Source organism: Rhopalosiphum padi, chromosome 3 (assembly GCF_020882245.1).
Source record: "Rhopalosiphum padi isolate XX-2018 chromosome 3, ASM2088224v1, whole genome shotgun sequence".
NCBI lineage: Eukaryota > Metazoa > Arthropoda > Insecta > Hemiptera > Aphididae > Rhopalosiphum > Rhopalosiphum padi.
The window spans coordinates 40,074,432-40,094,921 of NC_083599.1; the positions used below are offsets into that span (position 1 = coordinate 40,074,432).

The 20,490-nt window shown below is 25.3% G+C and overlaps 1 protein-coding gene across 1 annotated transcript; it reads right to left on the bottom strand.

The window, feature by feature from the left end:
* Window positions 1-1,791: 1,791 nt before the first annotated feature.
* On the bottom strand, window positions 1,792-18,959 carry LOC132924448 (myb-like protein U). The gene is made up of 7 exons (XM_060988775.1): window positions 17,961-18,959; window positions 10,160-10,421; window positions 6,439-7,833; window positions 6,171-6,380; window positions 5,623-5,689; window positions 4,438-5,531; window positions 1,792-4,377 (listed from the first exon to the last, which is right to left on the bottom strand). Exons 1-7 carry the CDS (start codon window positions 18,254-18,256, stop codon window positions 4,219-4,221), a joined length of 3,483 nt encoding a protein of 1,160 aa, XP_060844758.1. The 5' UTR covers window positions 18,257-18,959; the 3' UTR covers window positions 1,792-4,218.
* Window positions 18,960-20,490: the final 1,531 nt, after the last annotated feature.

Consider the following 20,490-nt stretch of genomic DNA (forward strand, 5'->3'; position numbering starts at 1 on the left):
ATGTGCTCCTCCCAGAAAATGTATGGTTGTAGTAATTGCATGCAATCGAATGAAATTACGTTATAATAGTAAAAAATGGTTTCGTCAAATAATTACCATAATAACCATACAGGAAACAAACAATAGTTACCATTTTACCAATGAGTTATTAGTATTGTAAAAATATAATAAAATATAATATTTTATTATGCAATAGATAACCCGTTTTACTTTCACCAAAAAATAGTGTTTAAGCTGTTTACACATAAAAAAAAAATTACCTTGAGTACTGACTGGCTCACATGATTAATGTTTATATTAAATATAAAAGTATAATTAATAAAATACATGTTATAAGGTTCACCATGCTTGATCAAGTTTTCATCAGCCTGTATTTAATCTTTAATGTAAATTTTAATTGGCTTTCTCCGCAGACAATAATAAACCTCCTCCGTTTGTTTTATTTTATTTAATTTCCTTTCTGTTATTTTGTTTACACTTTTTTTCCGAGTAGGTCGGTGACTTTCCTACTTCTTTTAATTTTAATATTTCAAAAAATAAATTAAAATCCTATTATTGAACGAAAGCGTTATTATTAAATTATTTTTTAAACTTAATGACAAACATAATGTAATGGGTTAGGTTCGATGTTAAATGAAATGATCGTTTCGAGTTCGATAACACTGAATTTTGGTTCGACTTGAGATTAAAAAGTTTGGCTCAATTTCGATTTTAAACCATATTTTTGAGTTTGACCCACTTCTACTATTTATAGTTCATACGGTGGTACTAAAATATAAAATATCGTAAAATAAAAGCTCCCAGACCATCTCCGCTTGGAATAGTTTTTCGTATGCGATGATTTATCATTGAATTCAATGATAAAAACAAAATACATTACGACTCCTAACTTTATCTTCAATCGTTAACTCACTACAAAGCTATAAAGCTGAAAAACATAAAAAAAAACTCCCAATAAAATGTGTTTTAATTTTTTTTTGAAGCTCTGTAGTGAATTAATTATAAAATATAAATTTCTGAAAATCTTCATTGCACTTCTCCTAGCCAATAAGAATCTAACAAGACCCCAAAAAGCAAAATCCGTTCTCCGGTTTCAGAGATCTATCTCATTAAATGAAAATGAAAATAAAATCCATTATACATACATATTGCATACAATTAATACATTTCTAACGGCTTTGGTTTATGAGAAAAATCGTAGCTCCCCCAACTTTTTCAATGGATTTCCGCCTATGATTAGTACCTAACTGGGTATAAGGTATAACGTATAACTAGGCTCAAATAAAAAAGAATAATGTAATAACTGTTTTAAAGATGTATATGTATACGTACTACGAATACATATACGCAAGTACCTTTACTTATGACATACCTGTCATAGATTTCTGATTTTCGTTTTATACCTGATATAAAGTATAATTTTATGGGTATACCTAAACGCTCCTAAAATAACTCGAAAACCAAATAAAACTTATTTATTAGTTCTTAAGAAAACATTTTTATGGTGTTTTAACAAATTATTTATCTGTTGAAGATAACAGTATACGCTCAATGTATTTTAAGTTCAATTTAGTAAATAACATTTTGAATAATAGATGATTAAATTATGTTTAATATCCATATTTTATTAGTGCATACTGCATATATTATATATATCCATAAATATATTTACCATTACACAGTGGCCTATTTATATTTTCATAATCGATCAATAGACAATAGTGCAATAATTTGACATGATATAAAATGATTATTTTATACAATTTTTGAAATTAATAAAATACTCTTAAATTATAGCAAATAAATCCTGAATAACTTTATTTGCTTATATGTTAAAGAAACTGTCACAACAGAATATAATAATTAATAGGTAGGTATAGTAGGTATATAATATAATATTAAAACATTTATTTATATAGACATCATCCGTTATAAACAAATATTAAATTACCGATTGACAATTAAATAGGTATCAGAGATCATAAATTCATGCATTGAATAACGATCTTTTCCAGTCTCATTAAATGCCAAATAACGAAGAAATTTGCTACAAGGGTAACATGATTCAATAAGGTAGGTATAATATTTTATTTAGTATATACTTGTAATTTGGTAGTTATTTTGTGGCATGATTATATAAGTTTTTTTTTTTTGTTTTTATTACTTTAAACTAACTTGATAGTTTTTTACTGCATATTGATAAAAATTAAGTCGATAATTGAGAAATGTTAGGAGCATATTAGACCGACGTTTATTTAAGCGTTATCTTTGTACATGAACTTATGAGCCCTGTTTATTATATTTAATATCAAAAAAAAATATTTTTATAAAAGTGTAGTTTAAAACAATACATACAATAATAATTTGATAATTGACACACAAAATTACCATTTTGTTATAATATACAAACAACAACTATTACAAAATAAGTAAAACGTTATTTATAATACAGTAACATAAAATAAAATAAAAGAAGACAAGATTTTGTCTAATGATTAAAATAAATTAATGCATTACCTATGTAGGATTTTATTTGTACAGCAAATTATACACAATTAATATATATACATATATGAGGGGTTAAAATCTAAAATGGACAATAACCAATAAATATCTATTTATTAAATTTTATGATAATAGCACGTTTTGGAAAAATGTTAAGTAAATAATTCATTGGAATAACGTATAATTTGAAGAAACTATTAATGTATTCTAAAATAAAAATTCCATTGATTTTATATCATCACCATAAAGTGTTCTTAAGTACATAAAAACATAAACATACTGCATTGTAGAAAAATTATAAACATTTCTTTTAAATAAGTTATTGTATTTTTAAATTTATATTTAACTATATTTAATTGATCAAAATATTATTATAATTATAATATATACATAATTAATTTAATAATCATCAACTTTTTTATAATTTATAAACACTGCCCGAGTATAAAAATACTAGATTAAATATTACATATTATATTTTATATTTTTATAAAATAATTTATAAGAACAATATGTTTTTTAGTATTAGTATATACAATTAATTAACTCGAAAACTATACATCATTGTACTACTCGTTCGAATTTTGATTTAGACAAGTAGACCTATAAAATTATTATACTAAAAAAAAATGCTTCACAATTTACCTACAGTAAATATGCTGCTTTTTATTTCTGAAAATTTTTTTTAAAGTTTTTACCACTATAATACATTTTTTAAATCATAGAGATATTTTATTCAAAAATATGATACTTAGTATATCTATTTAAAAATTCTAAAAATCATAATTTGAATAAATTCATTATCACATGAAAAATTGCGTGAACATGCTTAGATAATCAATCTATGTATATATGAAATAGTATGCAGAATATTTTCATGTGAGATATTCCATCAAGTTATGTAGTACATCATTGAGTTTATATAAGTTCTTATTACAAATTTATATTATAAGTAACATTTAGCTCAGATATTACGTTATATTACGTTGATTTTGTTTTCAGTTACGGCCTTGATTGGTTCTTATCTATTCTTTATGTACCTAACAACTAGCCAGTAGTAAATAAAAATTAAATTCAAACTATATTGACTCATACCTATTTTGAATAAACTTCAATATCTTCTTTTGTATACATATTATTTAAATTATAGGTAAGTACCTACTTTTTAATGCTCGACAAATACTATTAGTAGGTAGTAAGTAGTTACTTACTAATATTATATGTATTAAAATATAATTAAAATAATAGGAACAGTGTATTATAAATTAAAGTTAAAAACATAGTACAGGAATGGTGAATCTGTAACATGTGTCTCAAGATGCCACATGAAAAAAAGTTGAAAATTAAAAATACTTAATACTTTATCCAGCAAATTAATAAATAATAAAGTATTGTTTATCCTTTTAAAATTAAATATCTTATTTATTGACTAAATAAATACAATAAATAAATTTAAAGTAAAACATTTTGTCTTATTTTCTTATAATATTTTTTATAAAAATTAGCTATCACTGACAGGACTATTTACATTTTACATTTAATAATTAATTTAACATTGAAGTATTTCTAAAATTAAATAAATACAGGAAATAAATTAAACGCTATTTAATAATTTATTAATTTTTTAATTATTTACCAAAACAAAATAAAATCAACACTAAAATTTTTTTATTTTACCTAATATTTTAAATACATATGTTAAGTACAAATAATTTATACCTTGTTTGAAAAATCAGGTTCAGATTTGATCTGGTTTGGTGATTTATGTTGATCATGTGAATAATTTGATTGAATAGTTTCCTTACAATTAATTTCATTCATAATTTGAGTGCTTTCATATACAACATCAGGTAATGGAGTTTTCATTTGAACCTTTTAAATATAAACATCAAAATAAATATGTATTTACTATTAAAAATATATATGACTTACAGGAATGATGGGTGTATTTAATAGATCTTTTTTATCCAATTTTATGGTTTTATAATTATATAGCTCATTTATTATTATAGGTTCTGACTGTGAATTTGATTTTATTATTCGTTTTACGGCAAATGGTAAAATAACAGATCTACCAATTGATGGACCTGTTTTTGGGTAAACGGTTATTTGTCTAGGGCTCGTCCACTCTTCGGAATTCTTTCTTTTTAATTTCATTGTTGAAATTTTTGAATTTTTAAGTATTTCTACATTTGATGGAGCATCCGTGCACAAAGGAGGAGTAATTGTTTTATGTAATAATAAATTATCGTTCAATGGAGTTATTGTTCTCATAGATGAACTTGAAAATGTGGGAATATTACTACTTAAATCAGTGGATATTGAAATAGAAGGATTTATCTCTGTATCATCGCTATACTGAGTAAAAATATTTTTTTCGCCGTTTAACCTTGAATTTGTTATAGCTGATAGATTGTTTACAGTTAAATCAATGAATGCTGAAGTAGAAGGTTCATAATACTCAGTTATATTGGATTCAGTCATCTCAATAGCAGTGTTATGTTGAGTACAATTTTTAATTTGACTATTTAATAATTTTGGACTGAGTCGTGAATCTATCATATCTGGTAGATTATCTATAGTTGAATCAATAAATTCTAAAGAAGAAGGTTCACTGCATTTTACAAATTTAGGTTTAATTATCTCAATACTCGTGTTATTTTGAATCAAATTAGATATTTTTCTTTTTAACGATTTCGGGCTTAATTCTAAAGCTTTTGTAACATCAGATACTGGAGTAAAAAGTTCATTTGATTCATTAACTTTAGATTGATTAATCTTAATACCAGAGTCAGATTGAGTTAAATTATTTTGATCAGTAATAGTTAAATCGATTGGAAAATCTTTAATCCAATCAGCCTTCACTGGTGTAGAAGATATATTCGTTTTTATTTTTTCTGATTTCCTTGTCATAATATCAGAATCAGATTCAGATAGGTATTTGTTTTTACTCTTTAAAGATTGTTGGCATAATTTTGAAGTTTTCAAATTGTCTGGTGTAATATCACTTTTTAATTCTATGGAAACTGAAACAAAAAATTAAGATTAATTTATTTTTAGTTTTTTTTAACCCTATGTAATTTTGAGTTATTGTTTGTGCAAGATAGTTTGATTAACCTCTTTTCTTTATATCAATATTTTTTGCTTGCTTGTCAACTCCAATATTTGAACTTAATGTTGTATCCTAAAACACAGTTAAAACATTTTAAGTATAACATTAAATTGAAAAGAATAATTAGCTAGTAAAATTATATGGATAATTGATATCCACTTTAAATAGTACACTAAATTATTATAATAAAATAAAATAAAAATTATTGTTATCTAAAATATAGGTTGGCTTATTAAAAAAAAAAAAAATGGTTAAATATTAAAAAATTGAATATAATAATTTGTCTTTAATTTAATGTGAGAATGAGAAAGATCAAGCAGGTGAAAAATTCAGAACTACAAAATCATTTTTACAATAAAAACATGGTAAATGGTTCTCATCATAAAAAACTTACAACAATAAGAATAAGATCAGAGCAGATTCACATACAACAAATAAAATAATATGTAATAATAAAGAAAAAATATACTGGCGGAAGAGCTATAATAATAATGGTGGTTAAGATATAATTATTTGTTTATTAAACACTAAAATAAAGAATATTCAAATTTACCTTTACATTTTTATCTTGAATATTTATAAGTCTTGTATTTTTATCACTTTTTGTACTATTTACTAATGTCTTTATTCGATGTGACAAACACTCAAACTTTGTTTTCCAATGATCAATAGATGTTTTAAAGTAATCTAATTTTTTTTTAGTTTTAGCATTTCCTCGAATTATCCGAAATAATAATTTGTTAAATAAAATACTTTCAAATACCTACAAAATCAATTAATAGTATTAATTAAATATTTTTTAAATGTAAAAATTATATTACCTTAATTCCTGTCAAAGGATCACTCATTTTATTTGAAATTGTAGGCCAATTTTTTTTAAGATCTGTTAGTATCATAAATTCATAATCCTTTAAACCAATTTTATTAATTTCGTTATAAATCTCTTTATTATTATTAACTTCAAAAAAATTGAAATTAGAATCATCATCTTCGTTGTCACTAATAACAATTATATCATCCTCATAATCAATACTCTTGATGTTCATACATCTTTCAATTGTATCTGCCATTTTTATTGAAGGTAAACTTTCAATTATAGGCGTACTTGTAACTGTAGGTGTATTTTCAATTGTAGGAGTACTTTCAATTGAAGGTGTACTTTCAATCATAGGAGTACTTGTAAATATAGAAGTACTTGTAATTGTAGGAGCAACTGTAGGTGTATTTATAATTCTAGGTGTACTTTCAATTGTAGACCAATTTTTTTCAAGATCCGTATGTATCATAAAATCATAATCATTAGAATCAATTTCATTAATTTTATTATTAATCTCTTCATTATCATAAACTTCAAAAAAATTAAAATTAGAATCATCATCTTCGTTGTCACTAATAACAATTATATCATCCTCATAATTAATACTCTTGATGTTCATACATCTTTCAATTGTATCTGCCATTTTTATTGAAGGTAAACTTTCAATTATAGGAGTACTTGTAACTGTAGGTGTACTTTCAATTGTGGGAGTACTTTCAATTTTAGGAGTACTTATAATTGTAGTTGTTAAAGCTGTAGGCACACCTTCTATTTTAGGTATACTTTTAATTGGAGATGTTAAAGTTGTATATGTACTTGTAATAGTAGATGTACTTATAGGTGAATTTTTAATTGTATTTGTATTTTGGTTTGTAAATTTTGAAGTGTATTTTTTTACTTTTGAAGAAATTGTTATTCCATTATCATTTGTAATTAATGAATTTTTATTTTTTTGTTTATGAGTAGTTATAATATTCTTTTTTGTGTGTGTATTTGTAGTTAAAGATCTTTTGGATGTGTTACTGTTAGCAGTTGACATATTTTTTTCGTTATTTATACAACTAACCAAACATTTTTTTCCTTTGCGATTATTTTTAGTCAAATTATATGTATTATTATTTTTTTTATTTCTCAAACTACTTTTACTAATCAAAAAATTTTTGACTTTTTGAGTATTAGTAGTCAAATTATTTATTTCTTTGTGTGTGTCTGTAGTCAAATTATTTGTTTCCGTATATGTATTTGTAAGTAAAGTAATTTCATTATTTTGTATATCATTTTCCTTCTTCTCACTGACAATCATATTTTTTACTTTCGGTGGTCTTCCCCGACGTCTTTTAATACATTGTTTTGGCAAAGAATCATTTGTATGATTGCCAACACCATTTTCAATTATACTCTAAAAAACAGTTTTAATATATAATTCTAGTCAAGATCAATAATATATATACATAAATAAAGAAAAAACCATCCGATATCATCAATTGTTTTTTTTTAACAATTTAAATTGATAGTTTTAAATACATATTATATTTTATAAAAGTAATTGTGAATTATTAATAATAAATTATATTTTGTAAAACTGTAAAAGGCATCTCTAATTTGATTAAGTATGTTCAATATTTTTTTACCATGACTTAATTAAATTAAATTTGTTAATTTAAGTCATGAATGATAACAGTGCATGTAACAGTTTTATATATTACTTGGAGAAATGAATACTTTGTGGTAAAATTAATAAATTTATCAATAGTGATAGATTACAATGTTATTATGTAGTTCTAAATTTTGTAATGGAGTCTTTTTATACTTAAATAAATAATGTCGATTGCCACATTTTTATTTTACAATAACAATATATTACATAATATTATTAACATTTTGATATTTTAATGAATAAATATTTGAGAAATTAAAGAATTTAAAACCATGGCATAATGATTTACTATATATTATGTAATTTTTTACTTGTTCTAATTTCAGGTCTACTAAACCACCCAATAGTGCATTACACAATCTATATCAAAAGAAACTACATGCAATTTCAGCAAAGTTGGACAATCATGTGTAAAAATTATAAAATAGAAAACTTCCTAACATACACGTAGGCAGTCCTATGCTGATATTATTTAAAGTTGTGAAACAAATAAAATATTAATTTGTTAAATTCTTTGATTCAAAATACAAGCAATTTAATGAAATTGTTAAAATTTAATCACTTTTATAATGAAAATAGGAGCTGGTGAAACTCGATTCTGGTGTATAGAAGCCCTTCGAGGTGGTTGAGTGAAAATCGTTTCACCGAAAAATCGATAGGGAATGGTGATCGGGTGGAAATTGGTCACTAAAAATGTGTTAAAGTCGATTGCCATGTTTGAGTATTAAGTAATCCATAACCATCGGGGAAGTTAAATTTACACGCATCTAAACCTATCAGGTAGGCACTCTGACTGCGTCAGATCGTGGACGATGTGGGAGGTGCACGGATGAAATTGTATTTCTATTATTTATTATGTCGCATACCCGGTTCTTTTTTTAATGAATAAAAAAATAAATAAATAAATACTAAAAATGGTAATTAAGTGTCTAGATATCAGTCCTTAACAGATGTAAGTCAACACCTGTGCTGGGCAATCCACCTAAGTCGGATTGTTATACCTCCTGATGTCGAAAGTCTGGTGCTGTTTTGTAGGAGAAAAAGTTAGTTGAATTACATATTAAAACTTAAATTAAGTTGTCAGATATCATCAGGGAAAATCCATTTAAACGAAACTAAACCTCCCAGATAGGCAATCCGAGATTTTCTAGTTCGTCGCGATCGACCAAAAAAAAAAAAAGGTTGTCAATAAAAAAAAAATATGTATATTATATAATATGTACATGCGTGTTACACTTCTCTTCTTTTATTTGATATCTGTGTATAATCTCGTTTTTCATAGTTATTTATTACATTTTCTAAGTATAATTTTTATATTCGTTGATATAAAGATAAACAAATTTACAGAAAAAAATTCAAAAATTCAAGAAAATACGAAAGGGAGTCGCGATCGACTCAAAATCATCTCGCGATCGACTGGTTGGCCACCCCTGCTCTACGTAATATAATATATGTGTAAATTTAAGCAAAGAAATAGAATTAATATCTCGTATATCGATCGGCGTTTGTGATCCTACGTGAGAAAATAAAAAGCGAAGAAAAACGTCCGGAGGACCGTTGTCGGCAGTCGTACTTGTTACAGCGATCGCGATCACTACAAACGCAAATGGCGAAAAAACTGCATGTACACATAACGCAAATATGAAAAAAAAACGGATTGGAAAAACTCTGGAAAAGTCTACTTAAAATCCTGTGAAAAGTGGAAAATATTCGAAAAATCATGCTAATAGAAATAATTAATAATTAATATAATCGACCGCACGGCGCACAATACACCTTACACAATAGACCTTACGACATAGAGCTTTTTTCTATGCGACCACTGCGCATTCTTTATATAGTAAACGAACTATTTTTCACGTTTTATTATATATATATATATAAGAAGCAGATACAATAGATGTAATTATTTAGATACATACAATACATAACAATAATATATTTATGTAATAGTAACAATGCAAGAATAAGTTTTTAAAATTTATTTTTACATATTTAAAAATTAAAAATACATTTATTACATGCAATTTAAAAAGTAAATGATTAAATTTAAATTTAAATATCTTACTTGTTTTTGGTTATTTTGTTGTTGTAATCTAGTGGATGGACAATTTTCAAAATTAAAACTTGTATCTTTTGAATTATTAATTTTGATTATTTCTTTACATTTAGCATTTCCATATTCATGTTCGGGATCAAGTGGATCAATAAAATAAACTTTATTCATAGAAGCACAAAATTTGGCTAGCTTATTATCTAACATATTATCAGGTGAGTGAATTTCTTCATCAAATTTGTCCAAATCTTTTGATTTAAAACAGGTATTTTTCCTAAAAAAAAAAAGTAATTAATAATTAATACAACTTTTTATGTTTACTGTTTTTATTAAAAACTTCCTAGCACTTTATACCGAATAATTACGAAAAAAGGGTGGGCAAGTGGGTATCGCTCTGCTGTATAATAGAGATGGAGAGTAAGTCACTATAATGAATGTGTTTAATTTGAATACAATGACAGGTATCATTGTATACGAAAAACGATTCTGAACAAAGATTGTTTGTCAGTCTAGGATAATTAGTAGCAGGCACGTAAATAGGTGGGTTTGGTAGTTCAACATATATATATATATATATATATATATAAACAGATAATATCTAAAAATAAATTAAAATGTCATTGCGTATAGTATAGTACTACAAAATACGTAAAAGTTGTAAGTTACCGCAAACAATTTTTTTAAATCATAACAAAATAATTAACATTGCTAGTTATTGATTAAATACTTAAGTAATTTCGTCCAAATTTGAAAGTAGTTTCAGCAGAATCCAATTAATTTGTCTTACAACAAAATATCAAGAATCTTTAGAGAAAGAATATTAATTTTACAGTCGAATAGCCAATATCGTGAAAATTTGAAACAAATTAATTTGAGTTCCAAAAAGATTATAATGTGAAGTAAATGCTAACAAATATGTTTTGTGAAAATTTCGAATGCCTATCTGTGGCTATTCGTTTTTAAGTATCTTATATCACAAAAAAAAAATCGTTTTATTAGAAGTTTTTATTTTACGCGTGAAAAATTTCGTAAAATTTATTACGTCAAATGCTCACCAAAAATTTAACTTTACAGTAGATATTTTTATTAATACCTATAGGTTGAAAACACAAAGAAACTTGTATTACATTTTTAAACCTTAGTTATAAATATTAAACATTTTATGAATTTTTAACTGTAAAATAATTTACAAATTATTGTAAAAAAATAATTGAAATTAGAATTTTTTTTTTGTTTTTCAAAGAATAAATTGGTCAATATTTATATTTCAGACGCTATTGTTGTATACATTTGAAAAATATGCTTAACTTTTTTAATTTTCCTAATAAAAACTTGTAAGAAACGTTGCAGTAGGTATTTCAAGTTTTTTTGACAGAATGAAAACATTATTAGCGATAATAATTGAAAATACAATATAGAATGCATTATCCGTACGTAAATAAACTCCAGATAATTAGCGTTACAATGTAAAACTAAAAAATAAAAAATTGATCATGCCCGTAAATAGTTTAGTCGAAAAATTTAAGATGAACATATCAAGTACCTATCTGTAGTTATGCGTTTATGGGACATAATAAATTACACAAAAATCTTATTGAAAATAGGATTTGCATAAATTGTTCTGACCTTTATCGTTTTAAATTTACATTAATTCTGTATTGTTTTACAATGATGTCAATGATGAGTTTTTTTAATAACATATGATATCAACAAATATTATTATTATAATTAATAATATAATAAATGAGATGTTTTCAGAGATTAATTCAATATATTGTATTACTAATTAGTAGGGCTAGGAAATTGATGACCTTAAAAACGTTAAAAAATGTCCTAAAAAAATTACAAATATTTGTTTTAAATTAATAAAAATCGGATAGGTACTAATCTTAGCCCGTGGTAATTTCAAAGTTCTAAGTAAGTTATCGGCATAATGATAAGAAGTGAACTAATGTGAAATCAGTAAAAATGACCTAAAAATGTCAAAAAATGACTTAAAAAGCAATAAACACCAAAAAATGCAAAATAAAAATTAGTTGTTCAGATTCACATGCTAATAAAACACATTTGTGGCCAGAAGAGTATCGTCTAAAAAATTCTAAAAAAAAATGCAATTCCGAACCCTACTAATTAGGTACCTACTACCTAATATTAAAAAATTACTATAATATAACAACTTTTATGTATTTTTATTTTTTGTATACAATTAAGTAAGTGGTACAAAAGGTTCTAATAATACCTAGTTGAATGACAATTTTAAATTAACTATATCTAATAGCAATATAAATGTAAAATAAAAATTATTTAGTGAAATAAATTAAAAATTAACACATCCATAGCAAAGTGGTCTCCTATCTCCTGCTTTTTGATCCTGAACATTGATTGTACAATAATATGTGCGTGTGTTTTTTTAGTCTATCTTCAGCGTTTGATGCAGTAACAATATGTTTCTACTTTGAGGGAGTGTCAAAAACAAATTTTCGCACTACTTTTCAAAATTATTAATGAAATTAAATGACTTTCCGGGAAACTGATTTATTTTTATAAGCACAACAACGTTAGAGGAATCTTGTGTTAATTTTTCAAATTTTAGATGTAAAAAGAAAATTTTTTTTTTGTAAACATTCTAAATTTAAACACTTGTAAATAAATATTGTAACTATACATTTTAAATATTTCTTAATAGGTAAATAAGCGATTTATGAGAAACTTTAAAATACATTTTCAAGCATTTTTATTCAGCAAATAATTTATTTTCGATTTTTAAAGAAATGGAAAATTTAAAATATCTATAAATAGTCCGAAACAGTCAAAATATTTCGTTAGAAAATAATAATATAGACATTTGGTGAAAATTTCAAGTAACTATAGTGATTTATTCTCCAATTAAAAAACAAATTGATTTAGTTGAAAATTGGATTTGCATACAAATTCCTAATTTTTCCTTGATTTTAGTTTTGTTTTTTCCCGTTTGTTCCCGATTTTTACTTCTCTAATGTACAAAAAATAAATCCTATTTGATATCCAAAACCACCATGCAAATTGAAAAATTTTTATGACTACTTATTGTGTAAACAGACACATAAACATCATTGTGAAATCAATACAATCTAATTCAATCAGAATCACTAAAATCTAAAAAAAATAGTAAAAAACCTAGTTTATTACAAAATTAATTTCTTTATTTTTTCATAGCTAACTTAAAAATAAATTACTCTAACAACTTTTAACCAAGTGTTTATTACATAATTTTCTTTTTCTATTTGTATTATTATATTTAAAATATTTTGAGCTATTTATAGAAAGTAATTATGAAAGTAATAATGAAATACATTTTTTTAAAGTAATTTGTTCAAAATTCCAATAAAAAAAAATATTTCATTTGATTAAACATTTAATACAGGGTTCTTCATAAGTTATTATCAAAAAAAATATAAAAAAATAAATTAAGAGTAAATCTACAGTAATTTTTTTATCGTTATTATTTTTGCCAAAATTGCATACATTTTTATAATTTTTATAGTTCAAAGTCTATAAATGGATCTTTTAAGGTTTTTCAACCTACATTAAAAAAAAAATTGTGCTAGGAAGTCAAATAAATTTTTTAGGTGTGTTAGATGTTCAAATGTTTACATTACAAATTATTCACCCATAAAATAACTATTAGGCGAAATGATCTTTATTATTTTATTGTGATTCAAAAACATATAATCGTAGATACATAGAATTTTTATCAAATGTTCACTTCAGCATTTCCTACATAAAATAATATAATTTATTGACAATTGAAATTTTTGACTGTTTTATTTTTAATGTGAAAAAAAAGGATTAAAAATTTGATACAAGATTACCAAATAAATAAAATAGTAATTATAATTGGATATAAGTTTAGAATTGTATTTTATATGTTGTGTCAAAAAACATAAATTATTATATAAAAATTCAACGCAGTTAAAATTAATGCGTTAAAAATATAAGTAGTTTACATTTAATGGAAAGTAAATTAGGAAATATAGTAAAAATATTAACCCCCTCCCCCCTCCTAAAAAAAAATTTTCTAGCACGCCTCTGACTATTAAAACATGCATCATAATTTTAATTTTATTGAATTTTGTTCTTAATCATCATAATAAGGTTAGAGATTCGGCTAAGTATACCTTAATAATTATTTAAAAACAATATAATATAATATTTTAAACAAGGTGAAAATTTTGTCAGCGTAGTAACTGAATATGTAAAAACAATTTATTTAGTAAACTTGGACATATTTTGAAGATATGAGAACATTTACTCTTCTTCATGATTATGCATGATTTTCTGAAAAATAATCATGTTAGATAATTTCTTGAATTTGGATTTTGTATAATATAATACAATTATACAAAATATTCAGTATTCGTTTGTTGTAAACAGTCAGCTATGATATAAACTTGGATTTTACGTATCTACAGTCAAATAGTATAATAATAATGTTTAACAGTGTTTTAAACTAAATATGTTATTATGTATTAATTTATAATATAGATGATTAGTTAAATTTTTATAATATTTGTCATTTTTATAAAACCATTATTCATGGTCTACTACGAGTTACCATATAGATTATATTACAAAATAAGAATGCAAATATAATTAAATAATTATTATCATACAAAGGTGGATATAGAATATGTTTAAGTTTAAAGATTTTTTAAGCATTTTTAATTGGTTTTTAATAGAAAATGTTAAAGTAATATTCCTAAATTCTTCCTAAATTTTCTATTAAGAAAATAATTTAATGTTTCATCAGTGCATATTAGAATTATATTTACACTTTTAATTAAATTAATCCTTGTATTTATTAAGTAATTTTAAAATGTAGTGTTAGTGCATAATTTATAAGTCATTGAAAAATATTTAAAATATTTTCATAAATATAAGGTTAATTTATACAATTTAAAATTAAATAGCAATTTTTAGTATACAAAATATATTTGTTAATTTATATCACAGTTCAAGTAGTTTTCAGCATAGAATTGTGATTATAAGTAAATTTTTTTAATATAATATGTCAAAAAATATCAGATTAAATAAAATTAATACTTTTATTTTTATACAATGCATGGCATTTAAATGACAAGTTTCACTGAAAGTGCCAGATATTGAGTATAGGCCATAGGGTATGAAAAAATTAATTTAATTGGGCTTCAGAACCATACCAGAATGTAATTGCTGATGTGAAGTTTTAATAACCACAGGATTCTAAGGGTTTTGAATTTAATATTATATATTATTTTAACTTTGTTGTATACTAAATGTTTCAATACTTAATAACCTAATTGTTAATGTTAGAATTCAACATCATATATAAATAAATAATAGCAGTTATTTGTAATTAAATGAACCAATGAACCAATTAATGAAATATTAATATATGGTTTAGTATATTATATAAAAATATAATACAAATACGTGCAATTCCAAATCTAGGGCAGAACAAATTAGTAGGAAATCATTTTTAACACATTTGATATAAACATATTTCATACTTTTATAAAAATAATTATTTTCTTAAAGAGTATATCTAGGTATACGTATGTAAATATATAATATTTAATGTACGAAGTTATTTAAATTGTTTAAACAATACATAAATATAACATTTATAACAATATGTAATAATGTAATATCTATTGACAGGTAGCATACATTAGGCAAACATGAAAGAATATAATGATCCTGCATCTAAGGAAGAAGATAATATTGTATTATACTAATATACCTAGATAGTATAAGTAGTTTAGGAATTGCATTTATTAAGTAAAATATAAATCATATAATTTACCAAATGACAATTTTTTTTGCAGTAATTTTTATTAAAAATGTGTTACCATAATGCTATATTATTATATGATTTATTGATTCCTGTATAATTAATTGATTCTAAAACAATTACAAATAATAATAGGTCACTGAATCATAAATGATAAGGCACATATTCCTATTATGCCTTTTCATTAATTAATTAAAATATAACATTTACACATATTATGGTTTGTGCTAACAAACAAAGTAAAATACACTAGTATAATAATTCAGTAGCAATATTAAACAATAATACATAAATCAAAAATTCAAGTTCATTATTGAGAAATAATCAAACTAAAACAGAAAACCGTGCAAAAATATAACTACCTCCTATAAGAAAAAAAAATGGTATTAAAGTAATATATATTTTCAAATATTTTAGAAAATATTATGTTATCAATTGTTTTGAGCACAACTAAACAATATACAAGCTAGAAGCAATTAATATGATGGGTACTATATGTTAAAATAATAATATACATAAAATATTAAAAATAATGTGCAAGTATAATATCAAACATGAAATGTTAAAATAATATAAAAGCATGATAACATAAATAAAATATTAAGATAAAACGCAGTATTAAATAAATACCTATTAGTTTAATAAATTTAATAAAGTGTATAACAAATAAGAAATAATACTTTTAAGAGATGTCATACAAACTAAAAATATAGTTGGACTTTGTTTAAAAATTTAAATATAAAATACAATAGGTATGTGAAATATTATTTGAAGTCACCAACAATTGGAAATCCTTACTAGACCCACATAATATAACGATTATCATACACAATTTTATATTTGACTTGTTCAAATAATAATGAATACAATTTGTAGTGACGTCCATCTCTACTATAGTGAGTAGGTATTCCACATATAAACTGTAGTTGAAAATGATAACATATCATTTTATTATAATTTACAATATGTAACTATAATACACAATTAGTTTTAAAATAAATGGTGGTGTATTGCTAAAAATATTCGTGGGTATACCTTCTAGATCTTAGGTGTCAATGATATACCTATAACATTGAATCAAAAAAATTTGTTTCTCCCTTCGCTCGAATTAACTAACAATCTTTATTCTAATTAACAATACCTATCACTTTGACCAAAGATTAACTTTAAAAAAATAGTACAATCTAAGAAATTAGAATGGTTACTAACTACCAATAACTTAGTGATTTGTGCACTAATCGTGATTGCTAGGGCCCGGAACTTGATGCATTTGCATCTTTTTTTCTAAGCATTACATTCGAGGCTCATCTTTACAGAAATTTAATTCATCAAATATAGAATTTAATAGTACAGTTTTTATTTTGTATTTTTAGGGAATTTTATGCTTTAAGGTCATTTTTGTAGTATTTTTAGTGCATTTTATTCATTTTTGAAAATTCTAACAGGTATACGGGGCTAACGGCCGTATACCCGCGTATCGTCGTTTATTTAGAGAGTATACGCTAAGCAAAAAAATTGAGAAGTAAGTATACGCCGTATACCCCCGTATACCCTCCAATACACCACTGAAAATAATTAAATCCAATAACCAAAGGCAACTAAATTAGAACCAATAGTTGAGTTGAGATCATGAAATGAATTATTTATGAAGTAAAAATAAAGTCATTGTCAGTTAATCATTTAACAATCATCGAATAAATAATACAAATGAATAAAAATAATTTAATATAAAAATAAAGGATAATTATATAATAATATTATATAGATACTGCATTTTGTGAAATACTTTTAATGTTGGAAGCAGTACGTAAAATTACTATAACATAGCACGTTATTATCAATATTTTTAATTGATAACTTATAAACCAAGATTATGGGGAAATTAATGGTCTTAAGGAACCCCCAACACACTACTATGGAGGTACAATTATTAAATAAAATATACGTATACGTATCCTAGGATGTGCGTAGGTATATGTGCATTTTTTTATAATATCTTACTTGAATAAGGTCGAAGTTTGGTGTACGCGTAATTTTAATTTTAATTGTTCGACTGCGACCAAGTCGTTTCCGTGAACGTGTTCGTGATCGACGGCGATACACTGCGGATTTAGCATATCCAGGTTCGTCCTGAGCACCGCCGGGCACTTTAACGAATAAACACGATTGCATTTCCATCGAAGGTGACGACTGCATTTTTTGTGAAAATGGTATAGGTACCCGTCGTGCACAAGTCTTGGGTATTTAAACGGCTTTAGTATCTTGGTCTCGATAATTTCTAAAGGTACCGGAGTCATGATAGGGGTGACGGAGTAGTTAACAACCACCGTTGATTCCGCACGAGTGACGAGTAACGACTGAGCGTCTGTGCAAGCGACGAACGTTGAACTGACGGCAACCGGATAGAGGCGGAACGGACGAAAACGACACAGCACAAGCGAACCAGGCCAGTGGTGGGCTGCAACTACCGTGGTCTGTAGTAATTGTATGTCAGAATTCGGTGGTGGCAGAACTATGGCCTTGGTACTTGTAGCAGTGTCCTGGTTTGCTTATGATAGCATCCATGTCAGTCAGCCGTTATCAAATTGCGCATTATCACCAGGACGGTAGTCATACAAAAGGAAGTATTAATCCTTAATCCTTTATAATAATAATAATTATTTGTATTATCATCCGAGATAGCGGGTGCAATTGTGGTCGTCATAACTCCGTCAGGGGCCCATCCTCATTCAAGGGTTAGTCACTATTCCATGAACGGAAATCGATTATTAAGTTCAACGACCAGACGACGTCACGACTTATAGGATAATTAAAACAAAATAACACTTTATTAAAAATCGTCTTTGTCGCCGCCGTTATTATTTATACTATCGTAATATTGTCGTATTCATTATTAGGTATCATTATAGCGTTCGCCATTTCTATTGCTCGGTGGGTCTTTCATGTAGGGTTTGGAAAGGGTGGTGGCTTTTTTTGGGAGGGTGTCTCGTTGGGGGGATGTTCACCCTTCGCAACCCCACTTCTATTTCCCATGGCTTCTGTCGTTTTATTCTCATCGCTGTTGGTAGAGTTTATTCAGTCACTTCTATGGAACGATACAATAAGTCGTCGAACATTCATCCACAGCTAACACATACGGATGGCGGTAGCAACGAAGACATCGTTTTTGTTAGCGTACGACAAACGTATCCGTTAATCATTGCTCCTTTTAACTGTATAACGTTATGGAGTAGATTGTTGGATGATATTTTATTTCATTGCTTCGTGAACGACCACATCCTTAGCTTATTGAATGACCAATTTAATCCATGATGACTAGTACTGTCGCCAAGTTACTGCGATGTCCAATCACTAGAAAATTAAAAGAATACATTTTGGGAAATTATAATAATTAATAATTACCTCTCATTTTTGACTGATTGTTGTACAATTTGTATAGCTTAAATAAACGCTGGGTAATCCGTTTGCGCGTAGATGCATTTTGTATCGCGGGTTTTGTAAACTTTCCATTATAATGCATCTGAAAGTTCATAAATCAAACGATGATAAAACTATTTTATGTGTGCTTACTATAATTATTTTTTTAACATATATATATTATCTTATTGGACTGAAATCGTTGGATCACAGACGTATACTGTTAATAATATATTTATTAATATATATTAAATATAAATTATGTACGTCAATTAGTTTAATATACAAAAAAAATCTGACCATTATACAATTGCATTGAAATTAATCTATAACAATATTGCAATTATGTAATATATCGATTGTAATAGTTAGTTACATCGATTAATTGATATTAGATATTAAATTAAGCTATATTAATTGTTTTATTAACAATAATATCACGTAGTATATTATTATTACAGTTACAGTTACAATGCTCAGTGGCAACCAAGCATTAACAAATAAATAAAGTAATAATATGTTAACTAACTTTACATTACATTACACTTTTTTTATTTAATATACAAATTACGATTTCGGCTTTATTTTGGTTTTTTATCCTACAACCCCAAAAATATTTTTAATTTTCCTTGCAGTGAAGAAATTATCAAGTAGTTTGATTTGTTTCTACGTTTTTTAAAGAAAATCGACTCCGTATCCATACTACAGGATATGTTGTCTTTGGATTTTCGTTTTGAACCACTTAAATCAAAATAAACCAAAAAAAAAATCATTTTAAAATTTAAATTGTAAAAATGAAAACTGTATAATTTATGAAATTTCAATAACACAATAGCAATTTTATAATAATATGACATTATTACATTAAATTGAATGGGTTTGGTTTAATTTAGAAATAAGAAATCACCGCCGCTTAGTCCATATTATTTTAAACTTTCTGTACTACAATATTAATATATTGTTTTAATCAGTAACGTTATCTGGTTTTCCCCGAGAGACGGATATTTTTGTCGCGATAACAACAACTGGCATATTATGGGCGATACAACACACTACATATACGATATACCATATTAAATAAATTCTGAAATTCACAGATCGTATGTGAATCTGT